At 35.0% G+C, this 27,349-nt stretch overlaps 1 protein-coding gene across 2 annotated transcripts; it reads left to right on the forward strand.

The window, feature by feature from the left end:
* Positions 1–3,875: 3,875 nt before the first annotated feature.
* On the forward strand, positions 3,876–21,589 carry LOC117106124 (uncharacterized protein YER152C-like). Of its 2 annotated transcripts, XM_033247471.1 has the most exons (12): positions 3,876–3,925; positions 7,777–7,837; positions 8,539–8,587; positions 11,277–11,489; positions 12,242–12,360; positions 13,171–13,325; positions 14,569–14,727; positions 15,432–15,696; positions 16,091–16,205; positions 17,995–18,066; positions 18,558–18,661; positions 19,581–21,589. In XM_033247471.1, the coding sequence occupies exons 4-12, from the start codon at positions 11,319–11,321 to the stop codon at positions 19,729–19,731; spliced, it is 1,311 nt and encodes a 436-aa protein (XP_033103362.1). In that variant the 5' UTR covers positions 3,876–3,925; positions 7,777–7,837; positions 8,539–8,587; positions 11,277–11,318; the 3' UTR covers positions 19,732–21,589. The 2 variants fall into 2 exon arrangements, with proteins under 2 accessions (XP_033103362.1, XP_033103363.1); XM_033247472.1 differs by lacking the exons at positions 3,876–3,925; positions 7,777–7,837; positions 8,539–8,587 and adding an exon at positions 9,272–9,305.
* The last annotated feature ends 5,760 nt before the right edge of the window (positions 21,590–27,349 follow it).

The raw sequence follows: 27,349 nt of genomic DNA on the forward strand, positions 1-27,349 counted from the left end.
TATGTTGAATATTCAAGGGTTGATTAATGCCTCAGTCTACCAAGAAGGTTTGGTATCCTTCTGAAAGATAGTTCCTATCACGGTCCCAATCTAGGGCATACGGTAGGCGCCACTATTCGTGAATGAACAAGGAAACTTCAGCTCTTAATACTTATGTCCCGACTGAAAATTGTGTATCTAGATTGAGAAAGAAGTATTTACCCCCACCCCCAAAAAAAAGTTAAAAAAAATATGGTTTTCTCTCTAAGGTCCTGGTTTAGAAATGAATCTCAGATCTTTACATTTTAACTGTTTCTATCGTTAGGCCTATTGATTTCCGTGATAATTTTCCATTAATCTTACAATCATCTAACCCTTCTGTGCATGCTTCATTGCAAAATAATTGTGTTATGGCGTTGAGGATATGGACACTGGACATCTGACTAATTCTGGACAGGGCAGATATATAAAAGCCATCATGATTAACAAAGTGTGTAAAATCTTAATGTTATAGAATGAAAGCTGTCTCTTATACACATCTGTATTGAATAGAGCTCAATAATTGCATGTTCACTCATAGAATGTATTTGAATGGGCCTGTTCATGTTGAAGTAATTTCCTGTTGGCAGTCGACATACATTCGCATTGGCGGTTATAGAGGATGCGGTGTTCTATTATCTGTCTCTTATACACATCTAGATGTGTATAAGAGACAGGGCATATTACATACTTTTTATCCGACGACCTCATCGTGGCGTCGGACGACAAGGGGTTCAGGTCTGCCCGATGCCCTCCCTGCCTTCCCTTTCCGCTTGTGCCTCATTGCTCTTGATTCCTATTGACGCGGTCCCAAGTTAGTGCCGCTCACTTACGGCTGATTTCCCCTCGTTTAGAAAATCCTAGAAACACGTCTGAGCAACTACTGTTTATGCATGTAACGATAATCGAGGATTACATCATAATGCTGCCAAAAAAATGTCACATTCTGTACCGTTACCTGTATGACGTTATAATTTTTTTTTTTTTTTTTTTTTTTTTTTTTTTGGGTATTTTAGGCGCTTTACTGGAATAAAGTTGACGTCACTCTATTCAAGCAGTTCTCTGCAATGTGACCACTGCTTGGGTATTTACCCAAGATCTTGGGTATTTTGACTTGGTCTTGGATTCTTGGGTATTCCGTTCAAATCCTTGGGTATTTTATTTTTACTAAGAAAATTTAATATTTTTTTTTCATAGAGGAAGAATTAAGAAGTAACGAAGTATATTTCAGTCGATTCAAGTAAGCAAAACTTAACGAAGTGCACATAACATTGTTAATTGACTGTTAGTTGCTATAAACATGGGTTCAGAATTGTTTATTTGTGATTTGCGTTGCCATTGATCTTACCTAATTTTATGCATTACATAATTAAACTTGATCACTGAGATCTACTTATAACACTGGCCGACTGAGGGTGTATTTTTCTATCCGTATTATCACCTCATGAATATTAACTTTAATAATTAACAAACAATTACAGTAAAAAATGTTTATAAATTGAACTAAAAGGGAAATTATACATGCGAAAAACACGTTCTTTTCAAATTTTAATGCATTTTCAGGAAGCTTGGGTAATTTTGGGCAATTTTTGCTGAATCTTGGGTAATTTCGACCCAGTCATTGGCTATATCAAAAATTGTGAGTGGTCACGCTGGTTCTCTGCATTTATTTGCGGCAAACTCTACATCGATGGATGGGTAAAATTGTGTCAGTCATGCCCCTACTACGCTCCCTTTGATGTTAATTCTGTTTGTCGATACACACTCTTTAATTTTCGATAGTAGATCTTCCCGTGGTCGGAGGTCGCGTGAATTGCGAAAGGAAAATTGGGATTGGTAACTTATATTCACCCCCACATTGGTCTCAGTGGAGGTCCGGTTATCGTGAGTTCCTTGTGATTTTTACGCCTAGGCCTAGTTCATAAATAGTTGTAGTGGAGAGAGGCATATTTATTACGAAGTGTCTATGCTTACGCCGAGTCGTAAGCATTAATCATAGGCTATGCTTACGCCGATCTATTTGAAGGGCGCCGCTTGCATCGTGAGTACGAAAACGTCCTATTGGGAGCATGTGCAAATATTTTTTTTTTCTGTAGCGCGCACTTGCCACTTGGTGAAGTTTCAAGATGGCAGATGAAGACACTTTGCGTCTGGGTGGCACTTTCACAAGCTATGAAAAATTGTCAGAAGCTGTATCGAATTGGGAGAAAGAAAATCACATAAACTTATATAAACGATCTTCACGTAGCATCGATTCTGCCAAAAAAAAACGTGCACCTAAAAGAAACTTCAACCCCGAATTAAAATTCTATTCAATCGATTACGACTGCATTCATGGTTCTCATGTTAATAATCAGAGCTAAGTTAGTACAGCCCATATTTCGTGGTACAGTTCTTGCACATCGAATCAGTTAGTAGAGAAAAAGAAAGTTATTTTTTAAGAGAGTTTCCTTTCAAACATTTCAGTTGTTAAAAACCTTGGTGCTTAAACCGAAATATACTACAGTGTTTTTGTATATTAATAACACAATTGGATTGAAACTGTGTCACGCTCTCTTGTAATTATTGTATGCGTACTTGTTCATAATAGGAAAATTAAGAATTTTATAGGGACACGGGTCAAGAGATGTTGGAAAGGTCGGGGTGAGGGATCGAGATAAGAGCACCCTAGGGCAAATTTTTGTTTTTGATTTCGCTTTTTAATTATGTACTGTAATGTACAGGACAATGATTTAAAATCAGAATATAACTGCAGCAGGCAGGTCATCTCCAACATTCTACACATCATACATAGATACATTGTCATTATTTCAGATATAGTATTGTATCAATATCAACATAAATTGGGCTTGATAGGCCTATCTAACAATGAAGTACTGTATCACAATGAACAGATGGCACTCAAGGAAAGTACAAGAGCTTGGCACAGGTCAAATATTTTTACACAAGGATGATATGGAGTACCTGATTAAAGTGAATTAAGGCAGGCTAAATAGGCAAGTGCTACAGAAACTAGGTAAGGTAAGCTAGAATTGGGTCCTCGTGTGGGAATGTACTAATATGTCTGCCTCAGTTCATGACGATGCCTGTTCTTTTGGAAAACTGTGGACTAGACAAAGCTCATGCCTCGACAACGTGAAATAGTAAGCAGATAAACGAGTTGACTATTTACGTTGGCTAGCAATCCGGCGTAAGCATAGGCACTATATAATGCTTATACGCCGGCCCTGTGCATGCTCAGTATTAGATCGGCGTAAGCATATAGCCTCGAAATCATGCTTACGTCACCCCTGCGCATGCTCAATAGATCGGCGTAAGCATAGCCTATGACTAATCTCCGAGTCGTAAGCATAGACACTTCGTATTTATTATTTTTGCCTGGTAGGCCTATGTATGCTCTCTTAGTTGCATCAAGGAGGTATTGCATTAAGTATAAAAAACCATGCTTTCGTTATACTGTATAATTTAATTTCTTTTCTGTATTTCTATATTCTCCAATTTTTTCAAAGTTTTCCTGGCTCCCTGTAGGGTATCTATTCTTTATTCACTCTTAAGCCATTCTTTCCTTTATTCACTGGTGTTAAAATAAGGTGGGCTGAGTGGGCTCAATCATTTTTAGTGGGCACTGTAATAATTTACCAAAACAAATAGGCCTATTGAAAATTGATTTAAAAAAAAAACGGATCATCGCTTCCAATGAATATCTGAGCTTCCAATGAATATTCACACCACACAATAAAAATACCAGGGAAGCTAAACTACGTATTAGGCCTATTATGCAAGAAGAGGCACCTGGGAATAAATACTGGCTTGAGATTGGCCTGCATAGTATGCATAGTACGCACTACGCCTGACAGACTGGAGGACCCAGGAGGACCGAAGATTTTGTAAACAGACGAATTAAAAAGTAAGTTAACTTCAAACGTTATGAACAAAAACTGTAGAACAACCAACTTACGATATACTTCAAAATCAGAGATAGGAGAATACTAAAATGGTGACTGGCAAGATAATTGCCAGGGCCCTTTAATTCTATAAAAACTTCATTTTTCTTTTCTTAAATGTGTAAGGTTTGCGTAAGGTATGTTACAAGGTTTGCGGAATAGAGTTAAAATTAGACTTGCCGAACCCTTTAATGTGAAGCCATGAGGGATGGATACAGAGCTTCTCTGATCACATCAAGTCCGAAATACATTTAGTCGGGATATTTTGATTAGATTTGATTTGATTTATTCGCATCATTGGTCGAGTTCCTAGTCCACATATCATGCGCCCTGAGCATCTTACATTAGATGGATATGTGCGCTATATAAAACTACACTATTATTATTATTATTATTATTATTATTATTATTATTATTATTATTATTATTATTATTATTATTATTATTATTATTATTATTATTATTATTATTATTATTAAATTATCTCATAAAGTACAATCATTAAAACAATACACAATGTAAAAAGCATAAAATTCATTAAAAAAAGTTACCAAGAAAACAAGCAAAAGGCCAATACTATAGTACAAGTAAGATTGATGGAGGAATTGATGGAATTAATTCAAGGAGATGCAAGGATAGCCTAAAAAAGTCCTAAAAAGTTCTTATTTCCATTGGTGTCCTTAAGACGAAAAACCAAGGAGGCCGAAGGCAGCATCAAAAGAAATTTCAAGCCAAATTAAAAAGAAAAATCGGAACGGAAAAGCAGAAAGGTTCAAAAAGATTAGTAAAAAACCACCGAAGCAGATTCTTCATTACGTGCTTTTTCCTTTAAATAATATTGTTCATGTCTTTACATTAATAACAATAATATATTATAGGCTATTTAAACAAACTTTAAAATCAAACAAAGAACTTGCGCGCCGATATTTCAATTGCTTTAGAAATAGTCTAAATATATATGCTTTCCAGAATGTATTTTAGTGCATCGAACCGTGGTCCGGGGTATGAACGTATATACCTGAATGAAAGAAAATAGCCTTAAACAAATTTAAAAGATACGAAGCAGTTCGTGACCTGTGTTTTTGTTAAAAAAAAGGTTAAATAGTTACCCTACCTGCAGTGTTTGGTGTTACCTAAAAGGCAAATGTTAATGAACATATTGATTATTGTGGCCTCCAAAACCTAATATGATTGAAGGTATCCTTTAAAATTTAACTTTAATTTTTTTAATTTAATTATATTTTATTTTTTTAGATCTATAGGCCTATTGAATGGGCCCCCAATAGCCCAGGGCCTCTGTGCTTTGCACTGGCTGCGCTTCCCATACCTAGGCCACTCAGCAATATAAAAACCGCCATAGCAGATTTCTGAGCTTTATCTCATATGGAACACGCTATTCAACTCCGCACTCGACCTCTTTTGTAATTGCCTACCGAATTGTAGTCAGTGCATCCATTTCCTTAAATTTAATTTCAAATTTATGTTTATTTTTGTATATTAATAATATCCACTTTTCATCATAGTAGTTCTTATGATTTCAAGGCATTGAAGCGGTCAGACCAGTCCGATTTTCGGCCTGACTATTGCGCCCTATTAGGTATATTAGCAAATCATTATAGGCCTTTGTAAAACCAAATTACCTTTCATATGAGGAACGAGCTTTTCTTTTTAAATAAAACGCCCTGACTTCCAAGTATACCTGCATGCCTTAGAGCCAGGAGCGTCTGGTTGCTGTTTGAGAAGCATACCATACATCCTTTTTTCCCCTAAAATTCGTCTGGCTATGAAAGGTCTATTCAATTAAAAAATCCTTTCTGCTTTTTTTTACTTCATAATTTTCTTTGTTTTTGTTTTTGTTTGTTTGGTTTTTTTTTTCAAGTAATTTTATTATTATTATTATTATTATTTTTTTTTTTTTTTTTTTTTTGTTTTTTATTTTTATTTTTAATTTTTTTTTTTTTTTTTTTTTTTTTTTTTTTTTTTTTTTTTTAAAATTTATATGATCATATCACTAGTGTTCATTGCCTACCATCCCTAACGCCCGCATTTTGGTAGGTAAAATTAAAGACAAAAGCTTGAAAAGTATCCCATACAAGTATTTTAGGCTCTTCCTTAAAAATGAAAAAAAAAAATGTCGGACCAAAAGAAATTTTTGATCGGTTGGACTTTTGACCTTATCAGTTATTGAATGCTTGGATTATTAATACAGTTTATTAGTACAGTACAAGCCGCCACCAGCTAATACAACTACTTCCTCCAAATTTCTTTATTATGTCCGGTGCATAAAATACAAGTTTTTTTATATATACCGTATATATATAAAGAACCAGTACAATTTTGCCCGGACTCAATGTTTTTGGGCCGATTTCAGGCTCAAAATGTTCTTATTATGTTCTTATTTTACACGCTTTTTAAACCTAGAAAATTATTGCTGTACAGCAATAACACTGTACTAGAATGTATGTGGCCCCGGAAAAAATGGGCCCTCAAAAAAGGCCCCGAAAAAATGGCCCCAGAAAAATGTCCCTGGTAAAAATGGCCCCAAATGACAGGTGGTAGGCTAGTTGCATACATAGTCTGACCTACTGCACGTACTGTACAGATATAATTTTTTTTGTTTTTCTTGTTTTTTTAAATAAAAAACCTCATTTGACATTTTACCTTAGCCTCAATTTGGTTCTTATTTTGTTCTTAATTTTTAAGCAATTTCAGTGTTCTTAAAAAATGTGTAGGCATATGTAAAGTGAGTACCCATGAGTTTAATCATTCTTATTGCAGAGGCGTTTCTATTGGGTGCGCGGGAAAGAAGACGCCCCTCCACCCCCTCCCCCACCAAAAAAATAAAAAATAAAAAAGAAAGTTCATGCCCCTCCAGGCGCACTAGATCTGAACCTAAAAATAGTCTTAATTTGACAGTATTGCTGACGTCCAATTATAAATAGGCGTACATCAAATAGGAGAAAGTGGCAAATACCACGAAAGTCTACACCCACGCCTCTCCTGCCACGGCCATTAGAGAAACGGCTCTCTCAAATAAGCGCCACATAATTATTTTCCCTCAAATAAATGCCGGCCCCTCCCCTAAATGACTGAACAACAATGGATTCAACATCATGTTCAACACATTTTAATAATGCTACTCCAGTAGAATTACATTACCTGGTTGGGATCAATTATCTTTATGTTGATACAACACTTTTTGGCGGTGGCTAATTACTTCAACATTTACGGTGACAATAAGGGGCATTTTTCAGTATAACGTACTGTATATGTATTCTGGAAAACACATTAACCATCTCTTGCCATTTTTATGCTAATGCCATGTACTAATGTTAGTGAAAAACAATAATGAGAAATTCCGATAACTTATTGAAAATTATTTTGAGCAACTTTCCAAGTGTACACAGTGCATGAATCAAGACATCGAAGAGGAATTTAGAATCTGAAGAATAATAAATTATATCCAAGTGATAATGTCCATAAATATTTCAGATCATAATTCAATACAGCGTGACTAAATTTTGATCTATCCTAGCAGTCTATAATCTGAGCTATTTCAATCATTCATCGACGTCACCACGTAAAACAGACAATGAGATCAGCCTTAAAACCTGCTCATCAGTTGTTGCTTCATTCTAGCAGTTTCTTAATCCATTCTACAAAGTTGAATTGTTAGTTTCTCTTTTATTACAGTATTTAAATTAACCCGACCGTTCATTTCGTGCAAGGTTTTTTATATGATCACCGCTTACTTTCACATTGTTAAATAGCCGCAGGTATTCGTAATTAAATGATTACCAATTTATTTTTCTAGTGACCCATGAATGACGGATCAGCTGTTTAGTGTCAAAGTGGAATTTTCCATCATTTGTTGTGTAAGTGTATATTTCCGTTAAGAAAATGCCTATCCAAAATTGATAAAAAGGTATAAGGAGTTGAAGGTTATAACCGAATCGAATACATTCATTAAATCCCATTCACGGTGTTTTATTTATCAATGGTTAATAAATACCATAACTAATCGGCTACTACTGATATAACGCAAATGAAGTAATGATGACCATAGTAGCCCTCATATTAATATCATTTATATTTCATTTTAATTCTAATCTAATCCAAAAGATATAGAGCTTCATTTGCTTAATTTAACTTTTAACAAGATATAGTTTAAATAAGTGGGTTATATTTGAGAAGTGATGTATATAAAACAAACAAATCTATTCACTAGGAGTTTGGGACCCAAGACAAACGCAAACATAAACTTTCGGAAAGTAACAAAAGGGAAAAAAGAAAGAAAGATAAATAAATCATTTATCGCCCATAATGCCTCAGAGATCTAGAAAACAAAAATCTCTCAGGAAGCATACCCCAGGGCCCTGTTTTAGACATAGTCTGGATCCGCACCTGGGAAACATAAATATTTTCGTGTCTGTCGATGTGGCTCAATGCTGTTTTGTTCATTTGCAGTTTTTTAGCAGTGATGGAAAATTTTCAGTAGAATAAATCACTGATGTGTGTCGTATTTCGCAAACGCGCATGCTCAAAACGTACTAAAAAACTTTTATTCCATCATTAGTTGGCAAGTCGGAAGGATAAGTCTTCAAGCTGTACTCTTCATTTAATAGGTATGTTATATGATAATAATTATTATTAGTATTATTTTTTTCCATGGAAACGAATATAACTATTCGAATTATTAGGCCAAAAAAATACTCGTTTAGTGTCACCCTCAGAAATGTTCAGGGGCGAGGGAGGGGCGGATTTTTTTTGGCTGGCCTACGCCCTTACTTACTTAGGCTTCTTAGGCCTAGAGATTTCAAAAACTGCATTGGTGCCAAGCCAAATCTTTGACAAACTCCAATAATAGATTTATTTGTACAATATTTATTTTAATAGGCATTCTGGTTCCGTAGGCTAACTGCTGTAGTGCTAGGCTAGGCCTAGCTTAGTTAGAAGTAGTACTTATGCTAGGCCTAGTCCATAGGCCTAAAATATCTGACAATTGAAGCGTAGGCCGTAACCTATTATTTGTCTTCATAGTACTTTATTATTATCATATTTAAAACATTGTTTATTATCTAAAAAGAACCAAATAAAAACATGTACGCTTACTGTACGCTTACTATACTACCGATCCGCGATTTCTGTCAACAAGCACAGGTACGTGAGGGAATCGATTTTTTTTTTGGTAGTTGCTAAATACAACGGGTTAAGCCGAGGGGCGTGGCTTCGTATGTTGACGTCATGCATAATTTCAGCTATAGTTCGTCTTTCAGTTACAGTTCGTCCTCGACATAGAGAGTAACACAGCAATTCCATATGGATCATGGTGGTACAATCAATGTAAGAAAAAATAAGTTGTCCCTGTGTAATTTTTCTTTCCAAAATTAGGATTCCTAATAAGGATTTGGATTTATGGGGTCTACACAGAGTGAAATAATACTAGTTATTTAGCGGTGGGGATTATTACGGCCTAATCCCCTACCGCTGTGATTAAATCACAGAAAGAAATGAAAACAATTCAATGGCCTCTACTAGTACTACAATATTGTACTTAGTCTGTAGATTTTCCAACCTAATCCCTTGAACAGTATATTACTTGAAAGAAAATGGGCCTAATAAATTAAAATTACAACTTCTATTACAACATAACTGCTGAAGTTAAGATTTATTACTTTTTAATGTTTCACAAAATTGCCGGCTATATTACACAAAAAGAGGAGGGGAACAGAATGTTAGGCTAAATATGTAATTAAATTAAATATATTAACTTTCCAATGTCTGTATTGTAATTTGTATTGTATTAAATAACAATTAGGCCTATTCTTTAGTAGCCTAGGGCTGCATTCTGCACACGGTATACAGTATGTGCGATGTCTTTAGGTAGACGGTATAAGGACAATGCCAGTGGGGCTCCAGAAGTGGGGCACACCCGTCGGGGAAGATGCTATTCTTAAAAGTTTTCCACCCCCTCTAAATCCAACGAATCTGGGGGTGCTGGGGACCATTGACCCACCCCCAACCCCCTTCTCTTGAAATCTCTGACGCTGCCACTCAGGTTTGGACTCAGTCGACGAACTACCGTATTGATGTGTTAAATGAGAAAATACGACTGGCTGGGTGTTCAATCATGCGTTTCATGATACGGTAGGGCCTATTGGTCTTTAACTGAAACTACAGTAGGCCGACTCATCTATTGTTAATTGTGGGCTTTTGTTTAATTGCTGTTGATGCAATGCTGAGAAGGCCTAATTATGAACTTAGGATTCGATGCACAATAAAATGTGGTAAATTCACTGTTATGTGTTTAATAATTAATAGTCGTCACTTTTACCGGGTATCCCTGCCACGTACATATTGCTGCACCTCACGATGGGGTAACACATATACCATTCACCAAAAGGTGCACCGACTATGACACTGCCTTTTCAATAGCCAAGACTATACAATAACAATGTGTTAGCTTTCGTATGAGGAAGGATGGTACATTCTGTAAATCGGTTCTTGGTGTACCGATCCGCGATAAATATTTAATTATATCAAATATATTAACTTTCCAATGTCTCTATTGTAATTTGTATTGTATTAAATAACAATTAGGCCTATTTTTTAGTAGCCTAGGGCTGCATTCTGCACACGGTGTACAGTATGTGCGATGTCTTTAGGTAGACGGTATAATAATACATGACGTGTCACCATACAAGGCACGCCCCTCGGCTGTTAGCAACTACCGATTTTTTTTCCTGCAGAAAAAAAACACTTGTAATGTTAATGGCGCACTTCACATCTTGTTCTCTGTGCTGAAGATGAAAAAAACGATCGTTTTTCCTCAATTATCGGAATTTTTTAGTCGATTTTCATCACTTTTTTAACACAAAAAAATGAGAGGCGGCTAGAAAATCAGGGTCGGGCGGTGACGCTAAACAAATATATTTTTTTGGCCTTATTGATAAACTGTAGGCAGTGTCTTTTAGTTGCTCAATTAGCCTTTTCAATAGCCAAGACTATACAATAACAATGTGTTAGCTTTCGTATGAGGAAGGATGGTATATTCTGTAAATCGGTTCTTGGTGTAAGCTAATAATTTATTTGATCCTTTTAAATGAGCTATTCAAAATTTTATTTGAATTTTTGATGTATTTTCCTCTTTTTTGACTGATAGTACATCCTTAATGGTAAACGCCTAAAAAACGGTGTTACATTTCTACCAGATTTGTGCAGACGCCTGGGCGGTAAATCGTAACATTTTATACTTACTCAAATAAGTATAATACACCTGAATAAAACAAATATCTTTTTGTTTTCTTTCTTCAGCATAACTGACCAACTTACCCATTAGAATCATCTCGCCCTGCAATGTCTAACGGAATTAAATTTCAAGATAAGGATTATGGCATGCACAATAACTTGTTCACAGAGGAACACATGCTGGCTGACGGTAAATATGGGCTGGATGTCGGCGGGCCGGGAGTCGGCATGCTCCGGTCAGCAGCTAAGTTTATGATGAAAGCTACAGAGATGAGATTGGTATGATTTGATTTCTTTTAGTTTTTATTGACATCGACACTTTGGGAGAGCATTTTTTGCAAGCATCCCATGTCGTGTTGGCAGTAGAGTATCTAGGAGTCTTGAAATTTGGGGGGGGGGGGGGAGGAGACGGGGGGGGGAGACTGGTTTTGATGGTTTTAAGTAGGGGATCAAATCTCGGTGTCGAGGCCTCGATGATGAAGCAGGTCGTAAAATAGAAGGTGATACAGGGTGATTTTTAACTAGTTGAGGTTGATTTGTTGTTTGCTTCTGACATTTTCGATGGGGTTAGCGAGCTTTTTTGGGGGGGGGGGGGCGTGCGAAAAAAAGTGATACAAGCCATTTTTGATTTCAATATTTATTAGTTCATCTTCATTCCCGAAGATTAACTAATAAAGTTATATTGAATAAAAAATGGCTTGTATCACTTCTTTCGGAGTTTGTTTCATAATATGTTATCAGTCAAAATACCTATACAATCGTTCTTATGCCAAATGGTTGTTTGTTCTGTTTTTCTTCATGTTAGATCTATAATAATAGCTGTTATAATTACAGCACTGTACAATGTCCACGTGTTACATGCATTGTGTCTTTGAATTATAAGTCGTTCTATGATTATATTTTTTATTCCTAAAATATATTTTATTATTAATTTGTTTTTGCTTTTTAAGTACAGAATCGTATCTTATACGTTACCGTCATACAAGGCATTGTCTTGTAAATATTTATAAATGCTTACGTTCTTCCCAAAGGAAAAAGAGATATCCGGCGAAGGGGATTTATTGCAATACGGAAGTACGCTCGGAGATCCCGCTTACAGAATAAATCTGGCGAAATTCCTCTCGGAACAGTTTGATGACATTGTTGATTCGTGAGTAGTCCTATACAAATTTAATATCTCGTTTATACATACATAACAAGGTCTCCTAATCTCAAAAGCTCCAATGAGGGCATTATAATAGAGGCAGTAGAGTATATTGGCCCTAACGGTCGCCCATACAAAAAATGATCTAGCAAACAAACAGCAAGAATTTATATCAATCAGCCCAGTATTCCTGGGGCTCCTTCAAAATTACACAGTAACTACCGTATGGTTCGTTGATCAGGAGGCAAGAATGTAGCTTAGGGTGTGAGAGGTCTCTGGTTCAATTCCTGGACGAGCCTGTTATTTTTTTTTCTCTAAGAAAATGCAAACATTGATCTATTAATCAATCAGCAAAAAAGATTTATCAATTAGCCGAGTGTTCCTACAGGTCCTTCATAATTACTCCGTAACTATTGCTCGTTGGTCTAGAGAGTCATAAATGTAGCTTTGTTGGGTGTGAGAGGTACCTGGTTCAATTTCCGGATGAGCCTGTAGGTTTTTATTCTCTAAAAACAAATTAAAAAAAGATCTAATAATCAATCAGCCGAGTATTCCTAAAAAGCCATTACTGTATTACGGTATTAAAATGTAAAGTTTGTATCAATTCCATTTTACATCCTCACATTTATTATCAATGAATTTGATTAAGATTAAAGTAATATCCAATAATTTTTAGAAAGTTAAAATTCTTTTGATATTTTACAATTTATAAATGCGTGTTATGTGATACTGGAGAAAAGAAAACGTAATGCTCATGAGGAAATCCACTAGCTCATAGACCAATCTCAGTCGCTGAGCAACTCCTTTCTATTTCAGGAAATCACTTATGACTACCACAGGAGCTACAGCCGGTCTGTCTTTACTTGCTAGCACATTTTTTAATGTTGAGGACTACATTTTTATAGAGGATCCCACCTACTTTCACGTTAACAAACTTGTTGCTGTAGACCTTGGACTCAAAGCTGTACCTAGTAAGTAACGATTGGCGGGATGTTGCGACGCAGGCCTAATTATTTCTGCTTTCTTGTCTGTTGGTGTCTCTTAAGCCGGCACATTTTTCCCGATTATTAGAGTTTATCTCTATAATATCATATCATGAGAGCTGTATTATTATCTATTTCATTTATATATTTGTTTTCCCACTGCTAAGCACTATATATATGATCTTATGTATATATGTATGTATATATGTATGTATGTATGTGTGTGTATGTATGTATGTATGTGTATATATGTACGCGCATTCCTATACATGTGAGGACAAATTTCTATATTTTCCTATACATCTGAGGACAAAAAAAAAATGTGAGTACAAATTTCGTGTCCTCACATTTTCTAGGCCTACAAAACCCCATTTTGGTTATCTTCTACCCGCGTAGGCCTTCACTTTAAATTGACCTCTTTTAGATAGGTTTACCTCTACCCATACATTTTCTATACATTTTTTAAAATGTTTAAAAGTGAACAGCGCCCTCTATAATGATGTCCTGACTTTTTCATATGTCTCTAATAAAATGTCCTCATTTTTTCATATGTATGCACATACACAGAATGTATGTGTCCTCACATTTCAATCCACACGAATGACTATATTTTTCAACTGGTGGCCTGGGTATCAACGGAGATCTAGTTGCCGCTATGCGCCCCATTGGGCTAAGTGGGGCCGAAACTTCCAGAAACAATGCCCCCGGTATTTAGATGTCTAATTTAAACCAAAATGTTTTCCTAAAATTAATATTTTTTTTTTATCTCTTTTCATCCAGTGGTCCGGTTCCTAGACCGAGCCTGGACACTCATTGTCACTGAGTGTGTTAAATGACGTTAGTGTCAATATATTGATATGATATTCATGTATTTCTACGAAGTTCATAATAATTGATGTCTTGCTTTCAGAGAAATGCGAGAAGCTAGTCAATCTCGCCCGAGAATACAATCTTTTGGTGGTTAGCGACGATGTATATAATTTGCTGTGCCTTGAAAAGGACGGCGATGCATTCAAGAGAGCGCCACCGAGGCTATACCAGTACGACGTGAAATCCGACAATGATTACTTCGGCAATATTGTATCAAACGGCAGTTTCTCTAAAATACTAGGTCCCGGACTTCGACTCGGTTGGATTGAAGCGCCGAAAGTTGTACTCCTGTCTCTTATACACATCTAGATGTGTATAAGAGACAGTATATACATTGTTTCTAACTATATATCCATTATAGTTCCAATCGTTGAGGATGGTTTGGACTTGGAGATGCTGGAAGAAGAACTTGAACGGCGGAAGCCTGTCGATTTTCAACCAACTACCGAACGTCCATTCTGGGCGTTGGTGTACGTCGTCTCCGTCTATCAAAACCCTACAGGACTATGCTATTCAAAAGGTAGGCAGGTCGCAAAAAAAATTATGCTCAAGTACTGTATTAAATAAAAAATTGGCACATATTACCTTATTTGACGAGTTATAGAGCCCCTCACTTAAACATCGAGCCCCACTTCACCTTCACGCCTCCCATTAGCCCCATTTCAAGACTCTTAGATGCGCCACAGTGGCTCTGAATGCAAAAATTCAAAAAAAAATTCGATTAAAGAGAATGTCATAAGAGATCATTCTAATTTCACTCTTTCCCAAGTAAAAGTTAACAATAAGTGATTTTTCTTACAGTAGTAAAAATTTGTAAATTCACTCTGCTCACCCTAGTAAAGCCCATAAGCTGCTTTTTATGTATTTAGATTAAACGGTTATAGAATATTCGACCAAAATAATGAAATCACTCTTTTTATCTATATTTTTCAACTGGTGGCCTGGGTATCAACGGAGATCTAGTTGCCGCTATGCGCCCCATTGGGCTAAGTGGGGCCGAAACTTCCAGAAACAATGTCCCTGGTATTTAGATGTCTAATTTAAACCAAAATGTTTTCCTAAAATGAATTTTTTTTTTATCTCTTTTCATCCAGTGGTCCGGTTCCTAGACCGAGCCTGGACACTCATTGTCACTGAGTGTGTTAAATGACGTTAGTGTCAATATATTGATATGATATTCATGTATTTCTACGAAGTTCATAATAATTGATGTCTTGCTTTCAGAGAAATGCGAGAAGCTAGTCAATCTCGCCCGAGAATACAATCTTTTGGTGGTTAGCGACGATGTATATAATTTGCTGTGCCTTGAAAAGGACGGCGATGCATTCAAGAGAGCGCCACCGAGGCTATACCAGTACGACGTGAAATCCGACAATGATTACTTCGGCAATATTGTATCAAACGGCAGTTTCTCTAAAATACTAGGTCCCGGACTTCGACTCGGTTGGATTGAAGCGCCGAAAGTTGTACTCAGCAAGCTTATGGTAGAGTAAGTTACAATAGGATTAGTAACCTCTTTATAGGTACACATGCGTGGTTTCTTTTGTATGAAGTATTGTCTCCTAACAAATTATAAAAATCAATCTTTAAATAACTTTCTCATTTTAAATATTATCAAACTGATCTTAAAAATTAGTACCGTATAGGCCTATTTAAGGAAAAAATAGTCGCTTGTTTTACCACGGATATTGATAAGAATTAAGGGAAACATTTATGAAATATACTATTTTCTAATAAGTTTATAATTTTTATGTTGCAGTATTCCAAATCAGCTTCAGTTAAAAATTGAATTTATTTTAATTTTAGGGGGCAGTAAATCCCTAAGGCTAAAAAAAACTTTATACATCACCGTTTACTTTCAATTGTTTCTGTTTTGTCCCAAGTGGCGTTTTGCTTGGTGGAGGCTCTATGAACCATTTTACATCTGGAATCGTTGGAAGTTCATTAAATACTGATCTGTTCAGCGCGTTTTTATTGATGGTCAGAACCACTTTAAAGGTAAGTGATCATTGCTGTCGACTGTGGATTCACTTTACAATTTCACCCGAAGCACTTTTAAACCTCTTCAGTCTCAATTAACAATTCACAGTTTATAAAGACTAAATAATAAAATTGTATATATATTTTGTACAACGATTTTTATTATTGTTTCTGCTAAGGGTTTTTGAGATACAACATGTCCCAATATAAAAAAATATAAAGAAATTATAAGATAGGATAAACTTTATTGTCATAACCACAAAACAAGATGTACATGACACGTGGTTTCCTTGATGCTTAAACTACAGTACAAAATTATTACCGTATGAAATAATATAAAACACAAAGGATTAGTTACACTTTAAAAAAATAATATATATGTTATATACTAAAACTATAAAACTCATGTTTTCAAATCAACTCTTCAGAGTTATTAATTAATAACATTTTCCAAAAACTACCCAGAAGTCATTCTTGTAGGTGATTGACAAGAATAATCTAACTTTAAGAGGGAAGCATACATTTAATATATTGCAACTCCGATAGCAATCTGTGGTGTATATCAACAAAGAAGATGTAAGTCCTCAAAACGTAGGAACCTAAGAAGTTAATACCTTGTACCTTGTAGTTGCGCTTCCAAAACATACACCAGGGATTATAACCGGAAGTTCAACAAGGGTAGTGTTAGTTATTTTTTTAAATTTATATTTATTTTATTTATTTGGTTTTATTTTAAACATATTTATACAAGATGCAATTTCAGACAAGATGTAACAGTCTGTTTTTAAAATGGTCCTGTTTAAATTAATACAATTGAGAAGATACTTACCCCAGTATTCTTAAAACAAACTTTAGTCGTAGTTCGAGCTAAAACTTTAAAATTACGTCATTTCGTATTTTTAGAACGAACTTCCACTGCACTAGTTAGTTTGATAGTCGTGGCTTGCCAGTCGTCTTCAGTTGAACTAAAACTAGGACTTGATTTAGTCGTAGTTAAAACTTCGACTACGTTGTATGTGAACACAAATTGAAGTTGAAGTTCCAACTAGCACTAAATGAAGTTCTAGTTCGAAATTCGACTAAAGTTTGTAAAGACTACGGGCGTTAATTTAAAAAAAGATAAAAGCTTCATCTACAATATAGAATACATTGAATTTTGTTAAAATACATCGACAAAGATCACAGGATAAGTTAATAATAATAATGATACGTCTTAATCACATATAAAATATTAAAAATATTCAGTAGTAAAAAGGTTTATGGTTTTAATGTAAATCATATTTAGATAGTTAGGTCCGGTGCAAGGAGTTCATTCTTGGAGATTGGGTTGAACTTGATATCGATCACTTTTTGCGGTAGATTGTTTCATCAGTTTACAACTTCAAAGAAGATTGATAGTTGAAAAGGAGTTGAGTATATTGTAAAAAATACAAATATTGTAAATATTATTTGGTTGCCTAATTGTTAATGATATCATTCTGTATAATACACTGTTTGGTTGATAATTATGTGTTCATTTGATGTTATTATTGTTAGTGTTGTTTAATTTAAATTTTGAATCTCAATGTGATATTTGAATTTAAAAAACAAAAGTGAAAATTAAGTATGGCTTCGCTGTAAATAATGTATTATTGTCTTGTAATTTGGTTAGTTGTTGAAAATGTTCTTGTTGTTTATATCATTTTATTATATGGGCAGGATAAAAAGCAGTGGACGACAGCTTATCATGGAGCCGTTGCCCTGTAATACTTAATTGTTAATATTATGTCTTATTTAGGCTTAATTATGTTGTTTTATATCTTATTAGAGGAAACTTAATGCGGTCTTAGATGTTCTTCAAAAACACTGTCCGAAGAGTGTGAAGTACAGTGTACCAAAGGTAGGCAGAGTTAAGATGGGCACTCACTGCATCGACCGTCGTACAAACGTCGACGAATCTCACTCCGCTCCCTGTAAGTCTAAGCGGCGCGATGGCGTCTACTGATTGTTGGTGGCAGTCTGTAGGCCTACGGAACGTTATTGAAAACGATCCATTGCGTGCGTGTCGTGGTGTGGCGTTCCCCGTAGAATCGCGTCGGCCGACACCGTTGTGCGCTGTGAGTGCCCGGCTTTACTCTCTCACACGTGATCACTCATACTCGAATGTTCATGTTGTTCACGTCATAGTCATGTAAACTGCATTTTAACGGTGAGTGTGCGTACCTATAATAGGCCTATAGATTATGACTCATCATAGTCAACCAATCACTGGATTGATAGCTCAGTATGTTCATATTTCTACCAAGCTCAGCAGAATTTAGCTAGCCCATTTTTAATAACGAAGACATTGCGGTTCATATTACTACATTAATTTTCCTGATTTTATTCTAGGGTGGATACTTTATATGGATAGAGTTACCAAGTTATGTTGACGTTCATGAACTGAGCGAGTTCTGCCAAAAAATACACAATGTCTCAATACTCGAGGGGAAAAGGTAAGATTTTGAGCGCCGCCACACCATACCCACTTTGCTGTCGTCGGGGACAATCCCCCACCCCCTACGTCGTGGACCTCGGATCCCCTACCGCGTCGTGCAAATCCTGCTGCCATCCCTGTATGCCAGCACCATCCCAATTTTATATAACTATAATCTGCCATTACCCACATTGGCCAACCCTTATCCCTTATTTATCCCTTTCTTTTGTTCTACCATTATTTTGTTAGTTGTAAATGTGTGTGTATATAAGAGCGCAGTTTATAACACTAAAATCACCTAATTTAACATTGTTTTATCAGCTGGCTATTTCTTACTTTACTCCCTTAAACGTTTTCGCTCTGCCCATCATCCCTTCCACACGTAAAAATCCTAGATATACCACTGACCAAACCACCTCTTGTAATTTACCCACCACTGTTAATAGGACAAACTGTTTTACTATAGTGGGTCGAAATTCGGCAAACTTTGTTTTCTTATTTTTTTGTCAGTAAAATTCCATTCGGCAAACTGGCTTTCGGCAAAGTTGACTCTGCAATCTGGGTAATTTCTATAAAGGCGTATTTCGTTCAAGTAATTAATTATTCGTATAGTGTATGTATGCCTATATGAAGTCGTGTTTCATTTAAATAATTAGACGGTTCACATGCAGTATAGGTCTATACATTGACAAGATTGCTTACAAGATACACACTATTGTAGTAATATAAACAAAGTGTTTATTAAATTTGCCTATAACTCGAATTTGCCTATCATTATGTTAGTTTTAAAGTGCGTCAGCATTAATCATTAAGAAAATGGGTTAACAAAAATGAGTTCTCCCGGCTAAAGTCTAATATAAAATAATACAGTCCACCATTTGATTGTTTTGTTTTCTAAACCATTTGAAACGTATTTCTTAAATGTCGCTATTTTGCAGGTGCTCTGTAGCGGGGAACTGTCAGAGTTTTCTACGTATTTGTTTCGCGTACTACTCCGTTCAGGAAAATTGCATAGCTGTGAAAAAGTTACTTGGGGCGATGGAATCACGACTAAAGAGGGCAGCAAATATAAATGGAGCCTTGCAATAATAAGTGAGAATGCTAATCAAGAGTTGAGATTGTTGATCTTCAAAATATTTTAAAATACAGAAATACGTCACGATCCCTGCAGGTTTTCACAACTTGTACCAATAGACAGTAGTGAATTTAAGCGAAATATTGTATTTGTGTACATTTGTCCAATGTATTTATCGTTTTTTCACCATTAATCTGCTGAACTAGTACCGGTAGGTCTCCGTTCATACCAACGATGACTGGTTCAGTTCTATCCGCTGTTGTCCTTGTGTATCAGGTGGAGGGTTAGAATGCAAGTTTACAGTCCACAAGGAAATAAAGCTGTTGGTCCCTTGTCAAATATGGTGCATGTGCACGGTTAAATAAGATAAAATACTCAAAGGGGGAAAACAGGGGGAGGTATAGACATGTACTACCCAATTCAAACCCAAAAGGACCACACTAGAAATATTATCTTTGGACTTTCGTGTTGTGTGTTTCACCGTGAAAAGTCCATTTCAATCTTACGTGAATGTGTGCAATATTCTATACGATGTGTTTTCTTCTACACCGCTAATAGGCATTCACTATTTGTAAATAACATTATTTAGGCCTATTTAAATTTTTTAAAACACATTAGAAGTTTTTTGATGATAAATACATGTTTGTTTCAAATAATCCTTTACACCTATTTGTTTATTATCATGTTTATCATGGACTTAAAAAATATCGGTATGAAATTTTAATTTAAAACATTCAAATGTTTTGAACATAGATCGTTTATTTAAAAAAAAACGAATTACAGCACCAATTATGGTATTGTTACTTTTCATCCAATTTTTTAATGTATATAATTGTGATACAATCCAATAATCTAGCTATATCCCACAACGAAATATGACAGCGTGACTGTAATAGGCCTATCAGGTCAATAATAGGCCTAACATTAGTAATAAATTATTCAGAATAATGCATTTAAATGGTTGCCCATAATGATATGTTTAAATTACATTTAGACATTGTATTGTTTATTGATTGATGTTGATGAGTTTTACTTGAATCAGGGGTTCTCAACTGGTGGCCCGCGAGTGCATGTTATGCGGCCCGCGAGATCTGTAGGCCTATGAGCATCTAGCGGCTTATTTTTTTTTAAATTCCTAATTTGGGAAGGGGGATACACCCTCTCCCAAACCCACCCTGGCTCGCACCTGCGGCGCTCGGATGACACTACGCACCAAAACACACCTGGCCCTTCAAATTTATTCAATGAATAATTTTAGCCCCTATTGCGATATAGTTGAGAACCCTGTCTTAAATTATACTTTATTTTTTAACCTAGTTTGTCATTAAGAAGTCAACATGTTCCTCGGGTGAATTTTTTTTTAATAAAGTTCCCATTTAAAGATTTGTATATTAGGGTTACCAGTAGGTAGTGAGAATTAATATATAATTTATACCATTTAACAGTTTATGTATTATGTAAATAAACTTTAACTAATTACGTAGCTTAAAAAATCGCTCCACTATGTGTGAGCCCCAAGTTGTACAAGTTGTATGAAGGAAGAGAGACTGTGGTCTTAAAATTCGATAATATCGTACGGGCCTCTGTGGTCTAAACAGTATAAGGTTCGTCGAGATACCGTAGCGAGAGAATCCCACCAGAGACCTCTTTCTTTCATACAACTAATAAGTCACTTACGTCGATGAACTATGTTTGATAGGATTCATTACATCATGTTCCTATTTATTTGAGCACTGTTTTATTATCTACTTGATTTATACATTATTTGTGTTTGCAGTTCTAAGCAACAAAAAATTCATACAACTAATAAGTCACTTACGTCGATGAACTATGTTTGATAGGATTTATTACATCATGTTCCTATTTATTTGAGCACTGTTTTATTATCTACTTGATTTATACATTATTTGTGTTTGCAGTTCTAAGCAACAAAAAATATAAATTTAAAATTAATTTTTACTCTACCATAGGCCTATGCTTTATATATATGTATAAATGAATATATATATATTTATATAGGCCTATATATTTTTATATTAATTAATATTAATTTTTACTCTACCATATGCTTTATATATATATATATATATGTATAAATGAATATATATATATATATATATTTATATACATATGCATATGCATCGTCCATATACATATATATCGTTGGTTACTACTTTTGAGTTGACTTTATTTTAATTTTTCAATTTATGTCCCTTCCATTTCTCAAATTCAATAAATTTATTGTTAACAAACCCACTTAAAATAGGGTTTTTTTTGTTTTTATGCAGCATTCAACACACACACACACACCCTCATACACACACGCACCCACACCCCTTACACGTAAATTTTTTGAAATTCTAAAATCGTTATGGTGGTTTTTTGACTGTCGGAATTATCTATTAACGTTCTCAGGTCGACAAACTGTTCGCCGAGCAGCTCAGTCACCGACAAAAGGGCATTTCTCTGATAGAAAATTTTGTCGACAGCGAGTTTCTCCAACAATAAAATTGGAGTTTGCTTTCACTAAGCAGCTACACCCATATTACCCATTACGTACCATTACATTGATACCGTGTACTAAATTTAATTCATCTCTAATTTCTGAACATATTCAAATGATAATTTACAAGCAGAAACAGTATCCACAAAAAAAGTAACTAAAATTTCAACCAGAACAATTACCTTTAATTTATTTTACAAAGTGGTGCATGGGTCTAATACGTTATTAATTAATATGAAATTTGGGGTTAAATTTGCGGCAATTTCGTATAGGTCTGTATAGTCAACGGTATGACCCTCCCCTTGATACGAGAGGCTGCAGGTTTGAATCCCGCTATAGACCCTTTTTTCAATGCATGCAACTAAAAAAAAACATTTCGTGAAGGGTTACGCTACGATAATTACATCTTATGTTCCTATGTGACCGTGGGTACTTAGATATGGTTCTCGTTAGTGGTGTATACTTAAACGTGTACGTAATTGGGGGGGGGGGTCACATTTGCGGTTATATCATATAGATCTGTAGGCCTATAGTCTAACGGCATGATATAGGCCTTGATAGCGAGAGGCTGCAGTTTAGAATCCAGCACCGACACATTTTTTATACAACTAAAAAAAAATCGTTCAAGAGCTATGCTACGATAATAATGTTATTATGCTCCTGTCTCACCCTATGGCTACTTACTGTAGATATGATTGTCATTAGTGGTACTTAAACGTTTATCGTGAATAATCAATACGAGGCCTACCGTTTCGGTGGAGTAGCAAAAACATTTCAATGAATATTCACCATACAATATAAATAAAATATCACCAGGAAAGCTAACTTACACAACAACATAAAGGTAGCATCACCTGTAAAACTGCATTGAGCAATCTAACGTAGGCCTACTTTATACTGTACATCAATCGCACTACTCGGAGGATGGTCCAGATCGGACCAAAATTTGCCAAGTTGCATAAAAAAGTAAGTCAATTTAGATTACATTACTTAACTCAGTCGAAACGGCCCTAAACTTAATAAATAAGTACTGCTTGTTGTGTATGTCCCTCCACAAATTATATAGTCTCATAGAAAACTTACACCGTAAATTAGCCAAAGGTATTTATAATCATCTCTTAGGTCAATCAAATATTTTGTCTGCAAGTCTATAGCTCTATTTAAATAGGTTATAGGCCTACGCACATTATGTTGTAGACGACAAATAAAGCCACATTTTTGTCACAGCAATGCACAAAATCGGCCCAAACGTGTAAAAAAACAGTAATTTTAGTGAAAAAAACACGGAAGTTTCGCTACATATTTATCCTAATTCCAAAAGTCACAATGAACAATTTGGATACTGAAACCGATATTAATTGTTCATATCCAGACAGTTTAGATTTATTATAAGCTATTAATTATTGATTGCATGACACACTTTGAAATTATAGGAAGTTACATTTATTTACTGTACTTATTATGTTTAGATTTATCTATTAAACTTCATGGATATGTAATACAATTCTGAAACAAACGTGACTGACTTAGGAAATTTTAAAATGAACAGAGAAACAGATTATATAATATAGAACATATCATTTACTCAATCGGGTGTCTGGAAGCAAAGTTATGACCGTTTGAATAATTATCTTGTCAACTTTCTTAAATCAAGTTTTGAGAAAATTGCCTTTATTTTCGGCAGGTTTCTATTCATTTTTCACAAACTCCCAACCGATAGTGGCTAAAGTTTAAACTCAATTTTCGAGAATAGTAAGATAGTATTAGTTATAGTTTATATATTTCACAAAATCCAATCACACAAAATTCACGTTCTACGGTCTGTTATGGCTATTGAGGCTTGCTTCTCAATACAGCGCGGTGCGAGTTTACAGCCTTTTATGATCCTGAGTCACGTATACATTTTTAATCTGATTTGAAAACTTTTAAGTTTTCAAATCAGATTAAAAATGTAGTGACTCATTATTATTATATTATTATTATTATTATTATTATTATTATTATTATTATTATTATTATTATTATTGTTATTATTGTTATTATTATTATTATATTATGTTTTTAAATCAGACTAATAATGTAGTACAGTACAACATTAAATCAAAGGTAGGCTTATATTATTATGTTTTATTTTTTAATTAATTTTATAATGTTACGATGAGGAATACGACAGTGATGCTCTATATGAAGACATAACAATAACCAAAAGGTCCACTGAATAATCTCAGATAAGATAGTATAATACATACTCCAAGTATCAAAATGCACGCCATCCCGACACGATGGCGTGCATTTCGATAGTTGAAGTATGTATTATAAGATAACAATAATGTACGTAAAATCCTAGCTTAATGTAACACGACGGCTTGCTGAGATGAACTAGGATGCAAACATGTAATAGGTGTGTATAAACAGAGGATTAAAGTAATGTAATGAAGTTTGATTTGTATAGCGCTTTAAACCAAAGTCTCAAAGCGCTCTAGGTGTGGACAAGCTCGTACATTAACTTGCTTCTCTTCTCCCCTAGTAAACCGGTACCGACCACAACAGGGGCTGTAAGAACCAGTACACCGGGGTAACCCCCTACATGTCTCGAAAGATGTACTGATTTCATGAAAGTGTACATGAGCCAAATTGTGTCAATGGGCCTAAGAACCTTTATCCGAGAAGACTTGTTCCTCCTTCAGAACCATAGGCATCGTGGTGTTCGAACCAGTGCCTGTGTTATGACTTACATTGTGGCGCCCCTGCCTTAACCACTCGGCTATTCGACTCCAGTATTATTTAAATAATTACTAATTACAAGTACATACAAGTATAAATAAAATTGTTGTGATTGATTATATTGTATATTTTTAAAACGGTATTAAAATACGAAAGTGATGATATTAAATGGTAAAGATTTATGTGAACAAATGAGAATGAGAATTGCGAACAGTGAGAATTGCTAAACAGGACACTTAGCAAAAATGTTGGTGATTAAGTGAAACAATTATGATTTATTTTGATCTCTCTATCATAAGATTAAGTTAGGCCTACTTGCTTTTGAATATCTGATTTGTATAGGCGACGGTAAGACATAACCATGTGTGAAACAAAGCAACGCGTACAAATATTTACACACTTATATAAACGAAAGAAAAACAATTGAATTAATATAACAGTTTCACAGTTGTTTAAAAGATAAGTAGAAGGGAGAGTTGAAGAGATGGAAATTAATTTGCATTCATGTTTTTAGCCAGTCATAATGAGTATTTCTTGACGTTTAACTTGGTATGCTGGTTAATTTTATGATATATTGCTTTCAACAGCAATAAAACTTTGTAACAAATAATCTTAGGAAACAGTTAAACTTTTGTACCACCTCATGTCTCACCTGGCCGTTTGTTATGATGGATCGCTATCAGACAGACTTTGTAGTTGTCCTGATGTACCGCCACCCGTATTGGACTTTAGCCTCCCTCCAATCCCAGATCTTGGTGAGTAGGCCTTGCAATCTGTATAATAATATCTCTATAATCGATTACGTACCCCTACGACACCAACCTAAAAATGTGAAATCGTCTCCCTAATGGAAAGTTTATTGTATGTTGTGATACGACAAAAAAGCTTATTTCCCCATAATAGAAGTCGAATGTGTTAAATTGACCATTTGTGTTGTGTCAAAAACATTTTTTGTCTCCTTTCACGGAATTAGGGCCCAGGCCTATCCCAAAGATAAGTTCTAAAAAAGGGAAAAAAATGATCGCCCAATAACGCCTCAGAGGTTATTTTCGGGCGTCTAGAAGACAAATAATTCTCGGGGCTTGCCCCCGGACCTTCTACGGTTCGTATTATCGCGATCGGCCCCCTTTCCGCCCCCTCCCCCTTTTTTCGGACATCTCTGGATCCGCCCCTGACTGTATATGAATCAACAATGAGTATACATGTATATGTATAATTAAACAAAGAGATAAATTATTAATAACAGTGCTCAAATAGAAACATAAGATGTTATAATCGTATCAAGCAATTTCTTAGCAGATGTATGGACAATACTGTCTATAGGGGGATTCGAACCTGCATGGATTATGTGATGTATGTATGGGTGGGTGGGTTTATGTGTATTTAGGTGTTGGATTGATTTGATAATGGATTGATTGATTGACTGATGATTCATTAATTGAATTTATTCTGTAGTTGCGTCAACATAAGAAAATAATAATTAAAATGCTCATTGACGATAACAATAAGACATTTAATGCGGTATTTAAACACAGGTTAGACTTCGGAAATATGACGCATAGCGACGCAAAAAAAAACAAAAAAACTGATGTACTCTGGCCATCATGTGCAAGCTCGGTGGTATAGAGGTATGATACCAGGCTAGTGATCTGGAGAAGTGTTTTCACACATAGGCCTACTGAGTATTCTGTACATTTTCACGTCAGGTTTGTTAGAAATTACACCGATAATACGAACACACATACTCTCTTACTACAAATATAGGCCTATATACATAGGTCTATATACACATATATACATATATAAACACATACACACACCCCACCCACACAATACACAAGAAAATACAACTAGAAATCACTTAAATAATAGAATTTATGAATTAACCAAGGTTAAAGACGAAAGGTAAAATCAGGCATTACAGAAGGTAAAATGGTGTTCTATTTCAGACCAGGAGAAGTATGAATGTTGTATGGTTACGGTATTTATAAAGTATTTAAAGGACATGCTCCACTATATTTAAATAATTTCTTTTCATATAATAATTTCATTTTATAATTTTATACATAGCGAAACCAATTTGTTAATTCCTCCCATACTGATTTAAAAAAAACACTTTGAATCATTATAAATTGATAATCTACCAACTTTAATCACAGTTTTCAAAAAATATTTTAATGGATTACTTTTGGAATACAGATACAAATACGCTAAATGATAATTATTGATTAAATATTCTTTTTATTAGCTTTGTCACAAACTTTCTCTTGAATAAACGCTTGTGTGCTGCTGCTGTACACTCATATATTTTGCAACTAAAACATTTCAGAATACAACCCGGGATGAGAGATGTTGGTGGTAGAATTACAAAAAGTCAGGCTTCCAAAATCTCGACACCCTGTACA

Source organism: Anneissia japonica, unplaced genomic scaffold (assembly GCF_011630105.1).
Source record: "Anneissia japonica isolate Jap-2015-1 unplaced genomic scaffold, ASM1163010v1 scaffold288036_len564833_cov171, whole genome shotgun sequence".
NCBI classification, from domain to species: domain Eukaryota; kingdom Metazoa; phylum Echinodermata; class Crinoidea; order Comatulida; family Comatulidae; genus Anneissia; species Anneissia japonica.